Consider the following 13,931-nt stretch of genomic DNA (forward strand, 5'->3'; position numbering starts at 1 on the left):
GCAGTGCGGTGCCAAGTACGGCATCCAATCAAACCCCAGGCCATCCGATCCGGATTCCGAGCCAACCTTATGCACATTTCCTGTTGACAAATCGTCAAAAAACAGCAACGCAAGTAGCGAAGATATACATATTTCGAAAAACAAACAGCACACCCGATAGTGACTAAGAGTGAACTACTCACTTCGAATTTAGTTTTTTCACATATGACCTCAAGGTTTTTTTCTCCGTGCACGCCCCAAGCACTGGCACTTTTAAAGACGCGTTCGAGAAACGCGCCTCACTCTTATCGCCTACCGCCTACCGCCATTCGACTTTTGTTTTATCGGCGTGGGGCAACAACAAAACAATAGTAAACTATGATAAGGGGCATAAAAATAAAACGTAGGCGTTCACCGGACCAAAGGAAAAATAGTAAAAACGAAATTCCCCAATGGCGGCGACGGGGAAAAACAATTGGGGGTGTTATCACAGGGGGCATAAAAAGTGTGTGTTTGTAGGAATATGTAGAAATATGGGGGAAGACTGTCAGTCACACGCTCATAACTCCCAATTGTGCAGTTGTTGTTTTTCCTAAGGCCTGCCTGCGTGATAAGGCATTGAAATGAATGTTGCCTAAGGCAAGTGGAACCTGATAACACCTAACCGCACGACCCCGCCCACTTGGTTTGCCACTCGCCTCCGCTTTTCCTGTCCTTCGTCGCCATCTTGGCCTTATGTGGCGGCACACAAGTTGTAAAAAGAAAATACCCAGGCCTGCCTCGTACGTCACATACGCGATAAGGAGAAAGTGGAGACGGGTCAGGGGTCACAGGGAGAGGCGGAGCGGGAACTGGTTCACCTTGGAGCTACCCAGCGGCCATTAAAGCCACATAAATTATAATTTTGTTGCACTCCCCCAATACTGAATACAGTCTCCATCCAAAGTTCTCCCCCACCTCTGCTGGTCATAAATTCATATGGCTAGTTTGTTGTTGTTTTTCGTGTATGATGCTTTTTTCGGGGGCTGTATCTTTTACCTTCCCCATTTGGGGGGAGAAAGCACAAGTGAAATGAAAAAGTTTGACACCACCCCGAAAAAATGCGAGATGAGATTTCAGGTTTTTTCGTCAAACAGTGGAGCAAAGTGCTGCTAAGGGACTAACCTGAATAATCATATCTTGATAGTAGAGAATAGTAGGCATACTCAAATGTATTCTCTTCTTTTAGTTGTAGATTTTCCAAGAATTTTGAATACATCTTTCTGCTTGAATATACTCCAAAATCCTATCCTAGCCCACTGTACAGTTACCCTTCTATTGCCTTTTTGCACTTTTCACGACTGCTGGCCGTTATTAATATTTACCTAAGCCGCGATGATTGCCAGCCTGGCCAAAAGCTAATAAAGTTGGCCAGTTCTGGAGCTGAAGAGCAGGTTTATGAGTTGCAACTCCGCCTCTGTTTGCCCCTCTTTGCCACCCGACCAGTTGCCCACGCTGGTTGCATATAATTTACGGCTTCGTTAATGACATTTAAACATTTAAACACATGCGAAAAGGCCAAAATGGCAACAGCCACATTGACACATGGCCAAGTGTGCAAACTATACGAACAAACCAATTATAATTGATGTGGCACATTGCATTTATTTAATATTGTTGGCCATTGGCTTTTACACGTGTTCGCCGTATTAAATTATTATGTGTGAAAACAATTAATTATGCGGCAAACAAAAACAGTGCCAGAAATAACAATAATGCCGCCCCTCTCGGCCAACGAGACAAATGGCTCATTATGGAAATCAGGCTGTCGACTCACAAAAGTAGGCAACGCATTTATTGAAAAGGCATTAAAGCGCTGGACAACACTGGACGGCGGGGGCAGCGGGGTGGGCGTATCAATCCAACATTGTTGATGCAACATTTCAACATTTGTTTTTAAGGTCAACATCATTAACCGGGGAGGGGGTAGGGGGGCGGGCTGGTCGAAAGGGGCAGACGGCCGAGCAAATGGCAGGTCATAAATTACGGGCGAAAAAAGCAGAGGTCCTGGCCAACTTTCAGCAGAAAAAGTGCAGCAATTAAATATTTGCTTAACTGCAAACGCACATGGCTGCAACTTTTTGGCCACAACTCATTTGGTGGGTTGGCTTGCTGCCTTCCGCTCTTCCGTTTCCGGTTTGCCACCTTTTTGGCCGCCACAAACTGGGGCAGGGCGCAGACAATTCAAATTGAAAAATTATATGCACTTTAGGTGTAGTCCTGCGAGTGCTGCGAGTCCTGCCACTGCTGCCAGTCCACATATCCACATTGGGTCGTCGTCTTTTGGGCGCCGCTTGACGAACGGAGCGAGTGAAAAATTAATAGCAATTTATTTCGCTCAACCCTTTATTTGCTCGTCTACCCACTTTTAAATGTATTTTTATGCTTTTCTGCGGACTCCGTAAGGTCAAAGGTGACGGGGAGCCGGCGTTTGCTGCCGTTAAAAGTTTCAAAATTATTCGCAATTAAAGCAGACAAATTAAAAAACTTTTAAACACAGCGAGACTACGATTTATGGTCAGTGGCATTTAAATATTTTAATTAGTTGCAAAGGATATTTATATTGGCTCATAATCTCGCTCTACACGCTTACAAATCATTTTAGTTTATTTTAGTTTTTTAAATGACTCTAATTGCAGCATCTCCATTTCCACTTCAGTTTCTCAAATGAAAACCCCTGTCTTAGGATCATTTTTTATGGCTCCCATTCCCCTAAACACATCATCATCATCATCATTGGGAGTTCCTGTTTCCTTGAGGATATCCCCTGGTTTTCCCCAGGTTTTTCACCTGCCTTTTCCACATGTCAGGCGCTCGACTGCAGTTAAAACTTCTTGCTCATTTCTTTCTCTTATTTTTAAGTTACTCCTGAGATTTATTTCAACTTTCACCGTGAGGGCCATAAATTATGTGGCTCCGCTTGTGGCGCAGTTTCTCACATGGAAATTCCTCAGACGATTTCCCCCGACTTTTCCGCTTTCCTCGCTGCAAGTCCCGTGGGTTTTTTTACTTGTGACGTTTATTGTGCGGTTGTTACTTGATATGTTTAATGAGAAATGCGCAGGGAGAGTGGGAATTCAAAAGTCGAGGGGCTAAAGGAACACGGAACGATGTGATACTGGAGCACTTGACATTTCATTGGGCAGTCTGATTGTGAGAAGAGATTGCACTTGAAGACGACTCCTGAGAAAGTCACAGCAGAAGTTTCAAATTGCAGTTCTTGAAGTTCTTAAAAGGGTTGGTACATTAAACAGACGCTTACAACACTGTAAAATGGTCTTGGAAAGTGAATACAAACCTAGATTAGCATGAGCCAAACTAGCACAGCTTTGAGTGTTTCATTGGAACGGCTGATTAAAACTACTTCCAGCTAAAAGTGATAGCCACACTGGGAAAAGTTAGCGCAACACTGCGAATTTAGCGCAGCAACTGCTGGGCCAGCAAATCATGTTTTTCAGCGACACGTTTCCTTAATTTCCCAAGACAGTGGCTTTTATCAAGAGTGATAAATTTAATTTATACCGCGGCGTCGCCTAATTTATGTTTGCCTAATACGCAACTAATTTCGCAGCTCTCTCGCTGGCGGCGAAATCAGGGCGTCCTCATCATTGAGAAAAACGTTTTATTTATAAACAATTAAATTTGATTTGTCGCTGCGTTGGCGAATGAAAATCGAAAACGAAACGCAGACAGAAACAGCAACAGAAATTTGGGCAAATGTTTACCCGCGCCTCCGACTGAACTCGAGATGATTTATGGAAAATTAATAATTTTAAATCCCAGCGCTGCTGCAGATCCCCTATACGTATGTGTGGGTTTGTCGTCTGCACAAAGCGGCCATAAAATATTGAGAAATGCGGCAGCGAAGTGGCCGCAATGGCTAAAAGTATTTCCCTGTTAACTGCGCGTGTTAATCAATTTCCCAATGGACTTAATGCAGCGATGATCGCGCCGAGGAAAGTTAATGAACCCGCCCAGCAATACGTAATGGCATCCCTCATTGTTCCTCGGCAAAAAACAATAAATTAACCGATCAGAAGTCCGCGCTCTACCTCCGGATTATCAGGTTTTCCCGCGATAACCCGCCGACCTCCTCGATTCCACGAGGTACTACAATTAGTTCCCTCTCTCTGCCTTCCCAGAAAGGTACGTCAATGGCCCGACTTGGGGTTTCATTCATTTGAAAAGCCTAATCAGTCGTAGTCCACTGATGTCTTAGTACTATTTTCTTGTGGGGCGGCAGCTGCCAGGCGATAAGCTAAAAATTGGGTCGCGTATTTCGCTATAAAGCAGTTAGAGATCAGACACTATTATGTTCGTCGTATTTTTCACTCGAGTTCCTCTCCCTCGTTTCATCTTTTTGCGCTAAACATTTCTTTGTGGCGTCGTTAATATTCTGCCTTTTTTTCTATTTGCCTGACCTCAAAAGAATCACATAGAGTAAAACAAAAACAGAAGCAGAAACTTTGAGCTTGTCGCTTTTTGTTATTTTTGTTTACGCATTTCGTCAGGCGACAGGTGCGCTTCTATATCTATCAGATACAATATAGACAAGTCTATGCGGACAAACCGCATACAGCGCGTTCCAAAACTTTAGGACTCTATTGCTACATTTCAAGAGAAACCAATGTGTTTTGGTCCTTTGAGCCGGATTTGGCTTGATAATTCATTAGCAAAATAAAAATGTATATGCAAGTTATTTCACCCAACATTCTTTACTATCCCAAAATCCATAGATTTTCGAGCCGCAATGTACCCCCATAAATAGTATTCCCCCACTTCGACATCGTTCGGTATTTTGTCAACATTGTTTGCTTGCCTTTGGGGTTGACACTTTGAAAGCCGAACGATCTCCCTTTGGACTATCATCTTTTACGGCCAATTATGCGCGCTATTATGGCCAAATTCCCATGTCACTCAGTGCATAAGGCATTTTTCAGCCAGCAATCGTGAAATACGTTCACAAATTAGCTTTCTGTCCGCGCCGAGACATTATCTTAGCGTGTCTCGTTCGTTTGATTTGTCTATTGGTGGGGCGCACCATTTTCGGCCCGGTCCAAAGACAGCCGCCCACCTACGATGCGTTATAATTATAGCCAAAAGGCCTGTCGCCCGCAATTAACCAGGCTAAAATGCAACTGCTGGACCATCCGCACACTACGCCCAGTACAATTAAACTTGACGAACGCTTTGAAGACGCTGCCACTGCGTGTGGTCGCTAGTTTTCGTTCGAATTTGGGTATTTCACACTGATAAGTTGCTGATAAGTAGTCAGCCTCCCGCTGCTTTCAAATACTTGTAATATTTATTTTTGTACTCACCTGATCGAGGTTATCTGCAAAGAGAAGAGATAGAGAGGGGTTAGTAATTGTTTTGGTCGCCTAATCCGCATCCCACTCGACATCCCGGCCCTGATCCGCTCGGCGGTTCGATTGTTTACGAGCACACGCGCCTCTTCGAAATCGATTGATAGTGATAGTGTGCGCTTATCAGCTCCGAAAGACTCGCTTGATACATATGTACATATGTACATAGTTGAACCGCGTCAACTTAAGGTGAACAGTGAAAGTACCCAGAGGCAGAAGTGTAGGGTGGGTATTACTTTTATCTCAACTGCTCCTCACGGGTTGATCCGAGTCGAAGGACCAAAACCACATTTTTTTCATCCAAAGTGTCTATAATCTACATCGTTTTTCCGTGTGTACCCAGCCCAATCGCTTTCCCTCTCACAAACGAACGGTTCAGATGAAATTAAATTAATTAAGCAGCTAGCAACATGTGTAAAAGAAGGGGCGATCGAAGCGGACGTAGTACGCACGTGTGCGTGGCTTATCGACACTAATGCCACGGAGGTTAGACTGTACCTTGAACACTCGAGTGGTTTTAGCTTCCATTTCCATGTGCGCGGGCCAGTCGCTTAGTGGAATCAATCAATTTTCAGCTTCGGCTCGAGTGGCTCCCCTGAAAAACACTTGAGTCATGCACACAGTCTGTCCATCCGTCCGTCTGTCCGTCCATCAGTAGTTAACCCCGGGGCTGGCATCTTCATGGGGCTTTGTTAAAGGTAGCTTCAATTGGCATTTCCGCTCATCGCAAATATAATAATAACAAACTGTAACAACAAAAGCGCATAAGAAGAATCCGGCTGACGCATCGCAAATGGAACTTACCTTTTGTAAAAGTGTGCAGCACATACGAACATACGCACATGCAAGTATCTGTACATAGTATCTGTGTGAGTGGCGTATCTCACGGCTGCCATTTTCATTTCCATTTCGTTTGCGCTGCGCCGCGCTTTACATTTAATTGATAACGCCGACGACAACAAAGCGCTTCCATTGTGAGCTGCTCTTGCGGTTTAATGTCCGCTCTGGGAGGTGTGTACAGTAGAGACTCGAAAGATGGATAGTTGATTTCACACGTACACCTCTATTTATGCTTGAGTTGGTAATATCTGAAAAGGAAAAAGGTTACATATTAATTTACTGATATAAAATATACCTTTTGGTCATGAATATCTTTTGTCACAGCCAGTTATCACTGTAACGTTTCTAGGCTCTGTGGTTCCATGGTTTCTGATTTCTAGGTAGGCGTTATTGCTGTTTACAGCCGAGCAACCTGATTAAGTGAGTGCGTGCGAAAGAGATGCAGACAGCCCGACTTCATGTGGAGAGATAACGGGTTCTGAACTGCGCTTGTGTGAGTGTGCATGCATGAGTGCGTTTGCGAGCGGGAGTGAGCCAACAGGTGGCCATTTTTATACTATAGCTATTTATCGCACTCACTCACCTGACAAACAAATGGCCGCACGAAAATGGTACTTTTCCTGGAGAATGAGAATGGGGTGAGGTGTGACGTCACAGGTAAAACAACAAGCGGAAACGGAAACTGTTAGTGCTGTCGAAACGAGATGAGGAAAAGCATTTTCCGTTCACTTTTTACCATCAGCAGCAGCACAAACAAATGAGAAGACCCGCGCTATAAATGTATTATTATTTTTCCCAACACGCCTAAAACAATAAACACCGCGTCACGTTAACGAACAAACTAATTACAATACATATTAATAGTTTTTTCGGAGTGATCTCATCCTGAGTGGGTAAATTGGTTACGAGTTGATGCTAATGACTAATGCGCAATGTGCGTTAATTGAAGCTCGTGAGTAACCGTAACCCCAAATCAGGGACAAAGTCCAAGACAGTACAGTGGAACTTGACTTTAGAAGCCATTTTTATCTGGCAACGAATTAAAAGAGAATCATTTAATCATATTAACTTATTCTTAGAATCGCATTTAGATTTTTGATCTGATTACGATCTGGAAAATAAAGCATTTTGAAAGAATAACAACTGAACAACGATCGAAGCGAAGGTGAAACGGCAATAAATGGAAAGTTCAACGGCTGAACGGTAAACAACACACACATAAACACGCGAGCACACACGACCGAAGGTGGGAGGGGGACAACAACACGTGTTGCCATCTGTCCGCCAAAGTACCGCAAATCTTTCAACGCAGCCGCTAAGTGGAAAAGTGGAAGACGCCGGGAAGTCGGGAAAGCGGGAAGAGCGGCGCTGCACTTTCGTTTTCCTTTCCACTCCCATTTCCACCTTTTTTTTTGATGCGTTCAATTTGTTGCCAAACAAATCAAAGCACAAACAAAAACGCTCCCCGAAAAACCGAAAATTTGATTAGCATCAGCTGTTGAAACATATTGATGTTTTTTTGATGCTCCCCGCTGCACTTTTGTTTATTGTGTCGCAATTTTCCAATTGAAGTGGAATTTTTATTGGAAGGCAGCAACAGCTGAGGGCAGCTTTTGCTTTGTTTTTGTTTGGTTTCTTTTCTTTTGGAGTGACAACCTACCTTCGCTGGAAAATAGCGCCATCTCTGTCTAGCATTCCGCGGTCTTTTTCGTCCTCTTCTTCATTTCATTTCTTTCATTTATTTGCCTTCGTTCGTGCTGTGCGCGTTCGCTTTTTCTTCATTTTCATTGCCGCGTTTAATTGGAGTTTCGGCGTATTTTCATTCGAAAACGTTTGCACAATTCACCAAATATCACAAAATCACAAAACGTCCACTTTTACGACTCAGAAACACACGAGCAGCAAAAAATGGCCTGTTTTCCGCGGTCGCTTTGGATTTGGCCCGCTTTTTTGTGGTCGCAGCTCTCGCCTTGAAACAAATTAGAAAGCCATTAAATTTAAAACAAATAAATACGCGTGTTGTCTTAAACAGTTTTTATTACCTGTGCGTTGGTGTTTCGTTTTACCCCTGATTCCCCGCAGCGCGACCCCAAAATCCAGCAACAATGTCGGCGGCCGCTTGCCTACTGGCTTCCTCTTCTTCGCTCAAGAAGGTAACCGCGAGAAAAAACAAAAGATCGTAGAATGGGAGGAATGGGAGAAAGATGCGTGGGCAGCGAAAGCTGCCAACTAGAGGTGGCACTTTTTAACAGCAAACTATCGGCATCGAAAACTTTTTCCAAATAGATTTAAATAGTTCATTGAAATAAATGCCTGCAATAAATTTCGAATGAAGGAAGTTAGTACTGCGTATCTAGGGATAACATACATATCTAGTTTTCCTACTACTCGAAGGAAATTAAGAGCCTCCTCATGTACCCACTACAATCGCATTCTACCTTCTATTTGCAGACATGCCGCATCTGTCACAAGGCCTTCGCGAACGTGTACCGCCTGCAGAGGCACATGATCAGCCACGACGAGAGTGCGCTGCTGCGGAAGTTCAAGTGCAAGGAGTGCGACAAGGCCTTCAAGTTCAAGCACCACCTCAAGGAGCACGTGAGGATCCATTCCGGCGAGAAGCCCTTCGGATGCGACAACTGCGGCAAGCGGTTCTCGCACTCGGGCAGCTTCTCCTCCCACATGACCTCCAAGAAGTGCATCAGCATGGGCCTCAAGCTGAACAACAACCGCGCTCTGCTGAAGCGCCTGGAGAAGAGCCCGGGTTCCACATCCTCCGGATCCCGGCGATCGCCCTCCGAGCACGGAAAGGGCAAGCTGCCGGAGCAGCCGTCGCTGCCGGGACTACCCCATCCGATGAGCTACTTCGCCAGCGATGCGCAGGTGCAAGGTGGAAGTGCGGCACCCGCGCCCTTCCCGCCATTCCATCCGAACTACATGAACGCGGCCCTGCTGGCCTTTCCCCACAACTTTATGGCGGCTGCAGCTGGCCTGGATCCTCGGGTGCATCCCTACAGCATCCAGAGGCTGCTGCAACTTTCGGCCGCCGGTCAGCAGCAGAGGGAGGAGGAGCGAGAGGAGCAGCAGAAGCAGCAGCATGACGAGGAGGAGACCCCCGATGAGCCCAAGCTGGTGATGGACATCGAGGAGCCGGAGACCAAGGAGAGGGCACCCACGCCAGAGGCCACCGAAGCAGCCACTCCCATTAAGCGGGAGGAGAGCAGGGAAGCCTCTCCAGCTCCAGAGAGCTACCGTTCCTCCTCGCAAGCAATCAAGCAGGAGCAGGAGCCCCTGAACGTAGCAGAGGAACGTCAAACTCCTGTGGAAGAACACGCCCCAGTGGAGCACGCCGCTGATCTGCGCTGCAGTCGCTGCTCCAAGCAGTTCAATCATCCCACTGAGCTGGTGCAGCACGAGAAGGTGCTTTGTGGCCTGATCAAGGAGGAGCTGGAGCAGCACTTCCAACAGCAACAGGCCACGTCCTTCGTCTTGGCCTCCGCCAGCGAAGAGGATGAGGAAGACGAGGAGATGGATGTGGAGGAGGAGCCCCGGCAGGAGAGCGGCGAACGGAAAGTCCGCGTGCGAACGGCCATCAACGAGGAGCAGCAGCAGCAGTTGAAGCAGCACTACTCCCTGAACGCTCGACCCAGTAGGGATGAGTTCCGAATGATAGCAGCCCGTCTGCAGCTGGATCCCCGGGTGGTTCAAGTGTGGTTCCAGAACAACCGCTCCAGGGAGCGCAAAATGCAGAGTTTCCAGAACAACCAGGCGGCAGGCGCAGGACCGTCAGTGCCCAATGACTCCCAGACATCTCTAACCCGGGAGGATCAACCGCTGGACTTGTCTGTGAAGAGAGATCCCCTCACGCCGAAGAGTGAGAGCTCGCCTCCGTACATAGCTCCACCGTCGGGAGAAGCCCTCAATCCCGAAGCAATCAATCTCAGCAGGAAGTTCTCCACATCCGCATCGATGTCACCGGCCTCGATTTCACCGTCATCCGCGGCAGCCCTCTACTTTGGAGCTGCCCCGCCGCCTTCGCCCCCAAATAGCCAGCTGGAGTCCACTCCTCGGAGTGGCCAGGCCTTTCCGGGACTACCTCCCTACATGCTGCCCATGTCGCTGCCCATGGAGGCGCTGTTTAAGATGCGCCCGGGCGGAGACTTCGCTTCCAACCATGCCTTGATGAACAGTATTAAGCTGCCCGACTACCGGGGCACCAGCTTGAGTCCCGGTGGATCGGAGAAGCGTTCGTGGCGGGACGACGACTCGCGCATCTCCCACGAGGACGAGTTCGGCGCCGGCGTCCTGATGCCGCCGAAACCGCGGAGGGGCAAGGCCGAGACCCACGGACACGCTGGCGATCCCGATCTGCCCTACGTGTGCGATCAGTGCGACAAGGCCTTCGCCAAGCAGAGTTCGCTGGCGCGACACAAATACGAGCATTCCGGTGGGTAGAACGAACTTCCATGACCATAGAATCCCCACTAACTCCGTGCTTTGCATCTTCCCTAACAGGTCAACGACCCTACCAGTGCATGGACTGCCCGAAGGCCTTCAAGCACAAGCACCACCTCACGGAGCACAAGCGTCTGCACAGCGGCGAGAAGCCCTTCCAGTGCTCCAAGTGCCTGAAGCGCTTCTCGCACTCGGGCAGCTACAGCCAGCACATGAACCACCGGTATTCCTACTGCAAGCCCTACAGGGAATAGGTAAGCGACACCTCAGTGCCGCCCACCTGCCAACCAGGAGCCAATCCCCTAGCGCCGCCAGCGACGGCCAGCAACCGGGGCCGTCGTCGAGTTCAGGTTCCGGCGGGGAACCCCCCGTACCCGCCGCATCATCAGCACCCACACCATCCGCATCTGGCGGCCATGGCTGCCTTCCAGCAGCAGCAACAGCACCACAGGCTCTCCTGGAATGGAGGCGGAGTGATGCTGCCGCCGCCACCCAGTCAGCAGGCGCATCGTCCGCCGGCTCCACATCCGCCTCCATTGCTTTCTGGCTCCGGGTTTGGCCAGCCCCCAGCGGCGCAGTTCTTTCACCACCATGCGGGACTGCTGCCGCCGCCGCCACCGCCACAGACCACGCCCACGTCCGCGCCCGCCTTCGACTTCTTCAACGCCAAGATGTTTCAGAATTGAGCTGAGGGAGCCGAGCAAGCCAAGCCAGCACTTACAGGCTGTACTTAAAAACCGACGAACAGAAAATCTCAAAATGTGCAGGAACACACTGAAAGAAACACCCCCAAATGCACTTTAGACCCAGTCAGAGTCAGAAAAGCAAGAGAGAAATATTTTTTATAGCCATATAGCCAGGGGAAAAGTAAGAAGCCGTAGTTGAAACCTTTCGTTTGAGCGAATTTATTATTTTTACAATGTTGCAACCACTTTGTTCTTAGTATTTTATTAGTTTACCTTAACTTAGCTTACCGCCTAAGTTGGAGCGGGGCTGAATCATTTTGTTTGGCCCCCACCCGCCTAAGATATCGTTTTATCTTTTTTTTTACGCATTAATGTTTTAGCTTTTAGTTTGAGGAGCTGGAGAGACCAGTACCAAGTGCTGCAGAATACTCAAAACTCGATCGTTAGTAAAGAGCCACTCCTTGATGGAGTGAATGTATATTTTCTACGATTATGTATTCTTTTAAGCTGTAACTTTTAGTTTTCGGTTAAGCCAGGCTGGGTTGACATTGCGCAACCGCTCGAAAGGAATTTCCACCCACAACCTCCGGACCAACACAGAAGAAAGCAGAGAAAGTGAATGAAATGAAGAAAATACAAGCAGACAATACAAACAAGCTACACACCCAGATACAAAAGTATTAAGCAGCGACTCTGTATTAAAGCCACCCCATTGTAAAGTCCACGCCCCAATCGCCCCCATTTCGTATATAGTTTATGTTAAATGGAAAACCCACCGCTTGCCGCGCGTTTCAAGCTCACTTACTTAAGGAAACCCCAGTCGTTCTCGAACTACGCTTTAAATTTAAACTTGCCCCTAAATCGCGAAATGAGCACAAACACCTACAAGATCATTCCATTTGGCCAGAGCCGCGCCCACACAAAGGTGCACGTCATGCATTTAAGGCCTCCGGCTGCCGCTTGCCACTCGACAACCCAATAAATCTAAATCTAAATCTAATGCTAAACTAAACTAAACTAATGCTAACTAATATTTAAAAGAAAACTTAATTTGGCCTTATTACAGATTATTTAACGATTAAAACGTTTCACAATATTCATATAAAACTAGGATGTAAAGCGAAAAGAAATTTGGAAAAGTCTCGCGAAATCTATTAGCAAAATTCCATGTGCGTACTAAATGTAAAAACCAAAAATCAAAAATGAAAAATCGAAAAAGAAAACGAAACCAACCAAAGCCCCTATTAACTATCGTAATGTTTGCCATGACAATAAATTTATGACTAATAATTGATAATGCTTTCGATTGCCGTGCTAGCCAAGAGGAAGAGAAGTCAGGTCAAAGTTCAATTAAAATCGTTTCTTACTCAGCCGCAGACTAAAATTAGTTGAAGACAACAAGGTTTCCAGAACAACGAACATTTCTTTTTGATGTCTAACTTGTCCAAGGAATTTTCGCCCATGATTTTCTTGCTTTTCCAGACACGCAAAACAAAAAAACGAGAGGAAGAAAAACTCAAAAAAAAATGCATTTAATACTTAATTAGTTTTTATATTCTTGTATTTTAACGGGCAGGAGGCCGATCGGCGGTATATATATGTGTACATACATATATTTTTTGTAAATTATTTCGCAAGAACAAAAGCTAGAGAATCCAAAAGCAAAAGCAAACAAGCGCAAACTGTTAAACTCGAGTTGAAATACTTCAGATTTCGGATACAGAGCACACACGTTAGCATAAATTTAACAATAATTACTATTACACGCGTAAATACTTAGTCTAGTTGAAGAAACCCCTTAACAACAACAAAATGTTAACTTAAACACTAAAAGAAGAACTTATTTTTAAGCGCAAATACTATGTGGTTTGTGATGGATATTTGCACTCTAGGGCCTTATATGAAATACACACTACACTATGCTACACAACACAACACCCACGTACATAAACAATTGTTAGTTATTTAAATACGCTACACACTTAACTGGAGGAGGATCGTTTTATGTGTTCCCCAACTTTTCGAATCCCCGCTCTCTGTTAAAGTTGTTCGCCCACTCTATGTGTAAATATGCGGAGCAGGAAGTCCAGTACACTTGTATTATTCGTTTTACTTTATGTCCAACAATAGCGATCCCTAAGTTAAGCACCTCGTTGAAACGGCATCAAATGTTCATTTTATTGCTCGTCAGAGAAACCCAAAAACCAAAAACCAAAAAAAACAACGCCAAACATCCGAAAAAAGTAACCGAGAATATTGAGAGACGAATGGAAGCGATTCAAGTAACTTATATTTCAAATATTACGCATAAATGTATTTTAATCAAATTAAGCCACGTGGATAAAAGCGCATTCATATAAATGAATAAAACAATTTTGTCTTGATAAATTTACAAACAATTATTATAATTATTAAATTTACAATGTGAAAATAATAAAAAAAATTATTAAAATTTAAGCGCAGCTGTTTGTTATTTACGGGGTTAATTTGGGAGGCTGAATAAATATAGCAAAAATTACATTTAAATTCTTAGCAAGCGAACACAAGTTTAAAAAGTGCGCCCTTT

At 45.8% G+C, this 13,931-nt stretch overlaps 1 protein-coding gene and 1 long non-coding RNA gene across 4 annotated transcripts in view; one reads left to right on the forward strand and one right to left on the reverse strand.

Annotated features, from left to right (window-relative positions):
- The window catches only part of LOC120285021, a 23,609-nt gene extending 15,252 nt beyond the window's left edge, over window positions 1-8,357 (reverse strand). Inside the window, exons 1-5 of the long non-coding RNA XR_005544250.2 lie at window positions 8,267-8,357; window positions 7,885-8,193; window positions 6,189-6,472; window positions 5,883-6,130; window positions 5,340-5,353 (exon numbers count right to left, since the gene is read on the reverse strand). This is a non-coding gene — a long non-coding RNA (uncharacterized LOC120285021). The remainder of the gene's footprint in view (window positions 1-5,339; window positions 5,354-5,882; window positions 6,131-6,188; window positions 6,473-7,884; window positions 8,194-8,266) is intronic.
- Window positions 1-13,753, forward strand: part of LOC6730268 (zinc finger protein 1) — a 23,029-nt gene extending 9,276 nt beyond the window's left edge. Inside the window, exons 1-3 of one of the 3 annotated variants that reach the window (XM_039295198.1) lie at window positions 8,243-8,377; window positions 8,676-10,671; window positions 10,740-13,753. In XM_039295198.1, the coding sequence (XP_039151132.1) occupies window positions 8,330-8,377; window positions 8,676-10,671; window positions 10,740-10,933 (2,238 nt within the window). In that variant the 5' untranslated portion in view covers window positions 8,243-8,329 and the 3' untranslated portion in view covers window positions 10,934-13,753. Of the gene's footprint in view, window positions 1-8,242; window positions 8,378-8,464; window positions 8,563-8,675; window positions 10,672-10,739 lie in introns of those variants that run through there. The other 2 variants (XM_039295199.2, XM_002105515.4) reach the window with 2 other exon arrangements.
- Window positions 13,754-13,931: the final 178 nt, after the last annotated feature.

The sequence above is a fragment of the Drosophila simulans genome, chromosome 3R (assembly GCF_016746395.2).
Source record: "Drosophila simulans strain w501 chromosome 3R, Prin_Dsim_3.1, whole genome shotgun sequence".
NCBI classification, from domain to species: domain Eukaryota; kingdom Metazoa; phylum Arthropoda; class Insecta; order Diptera; family Drosophilidae; genus Drosophila; species Drosophila simulans.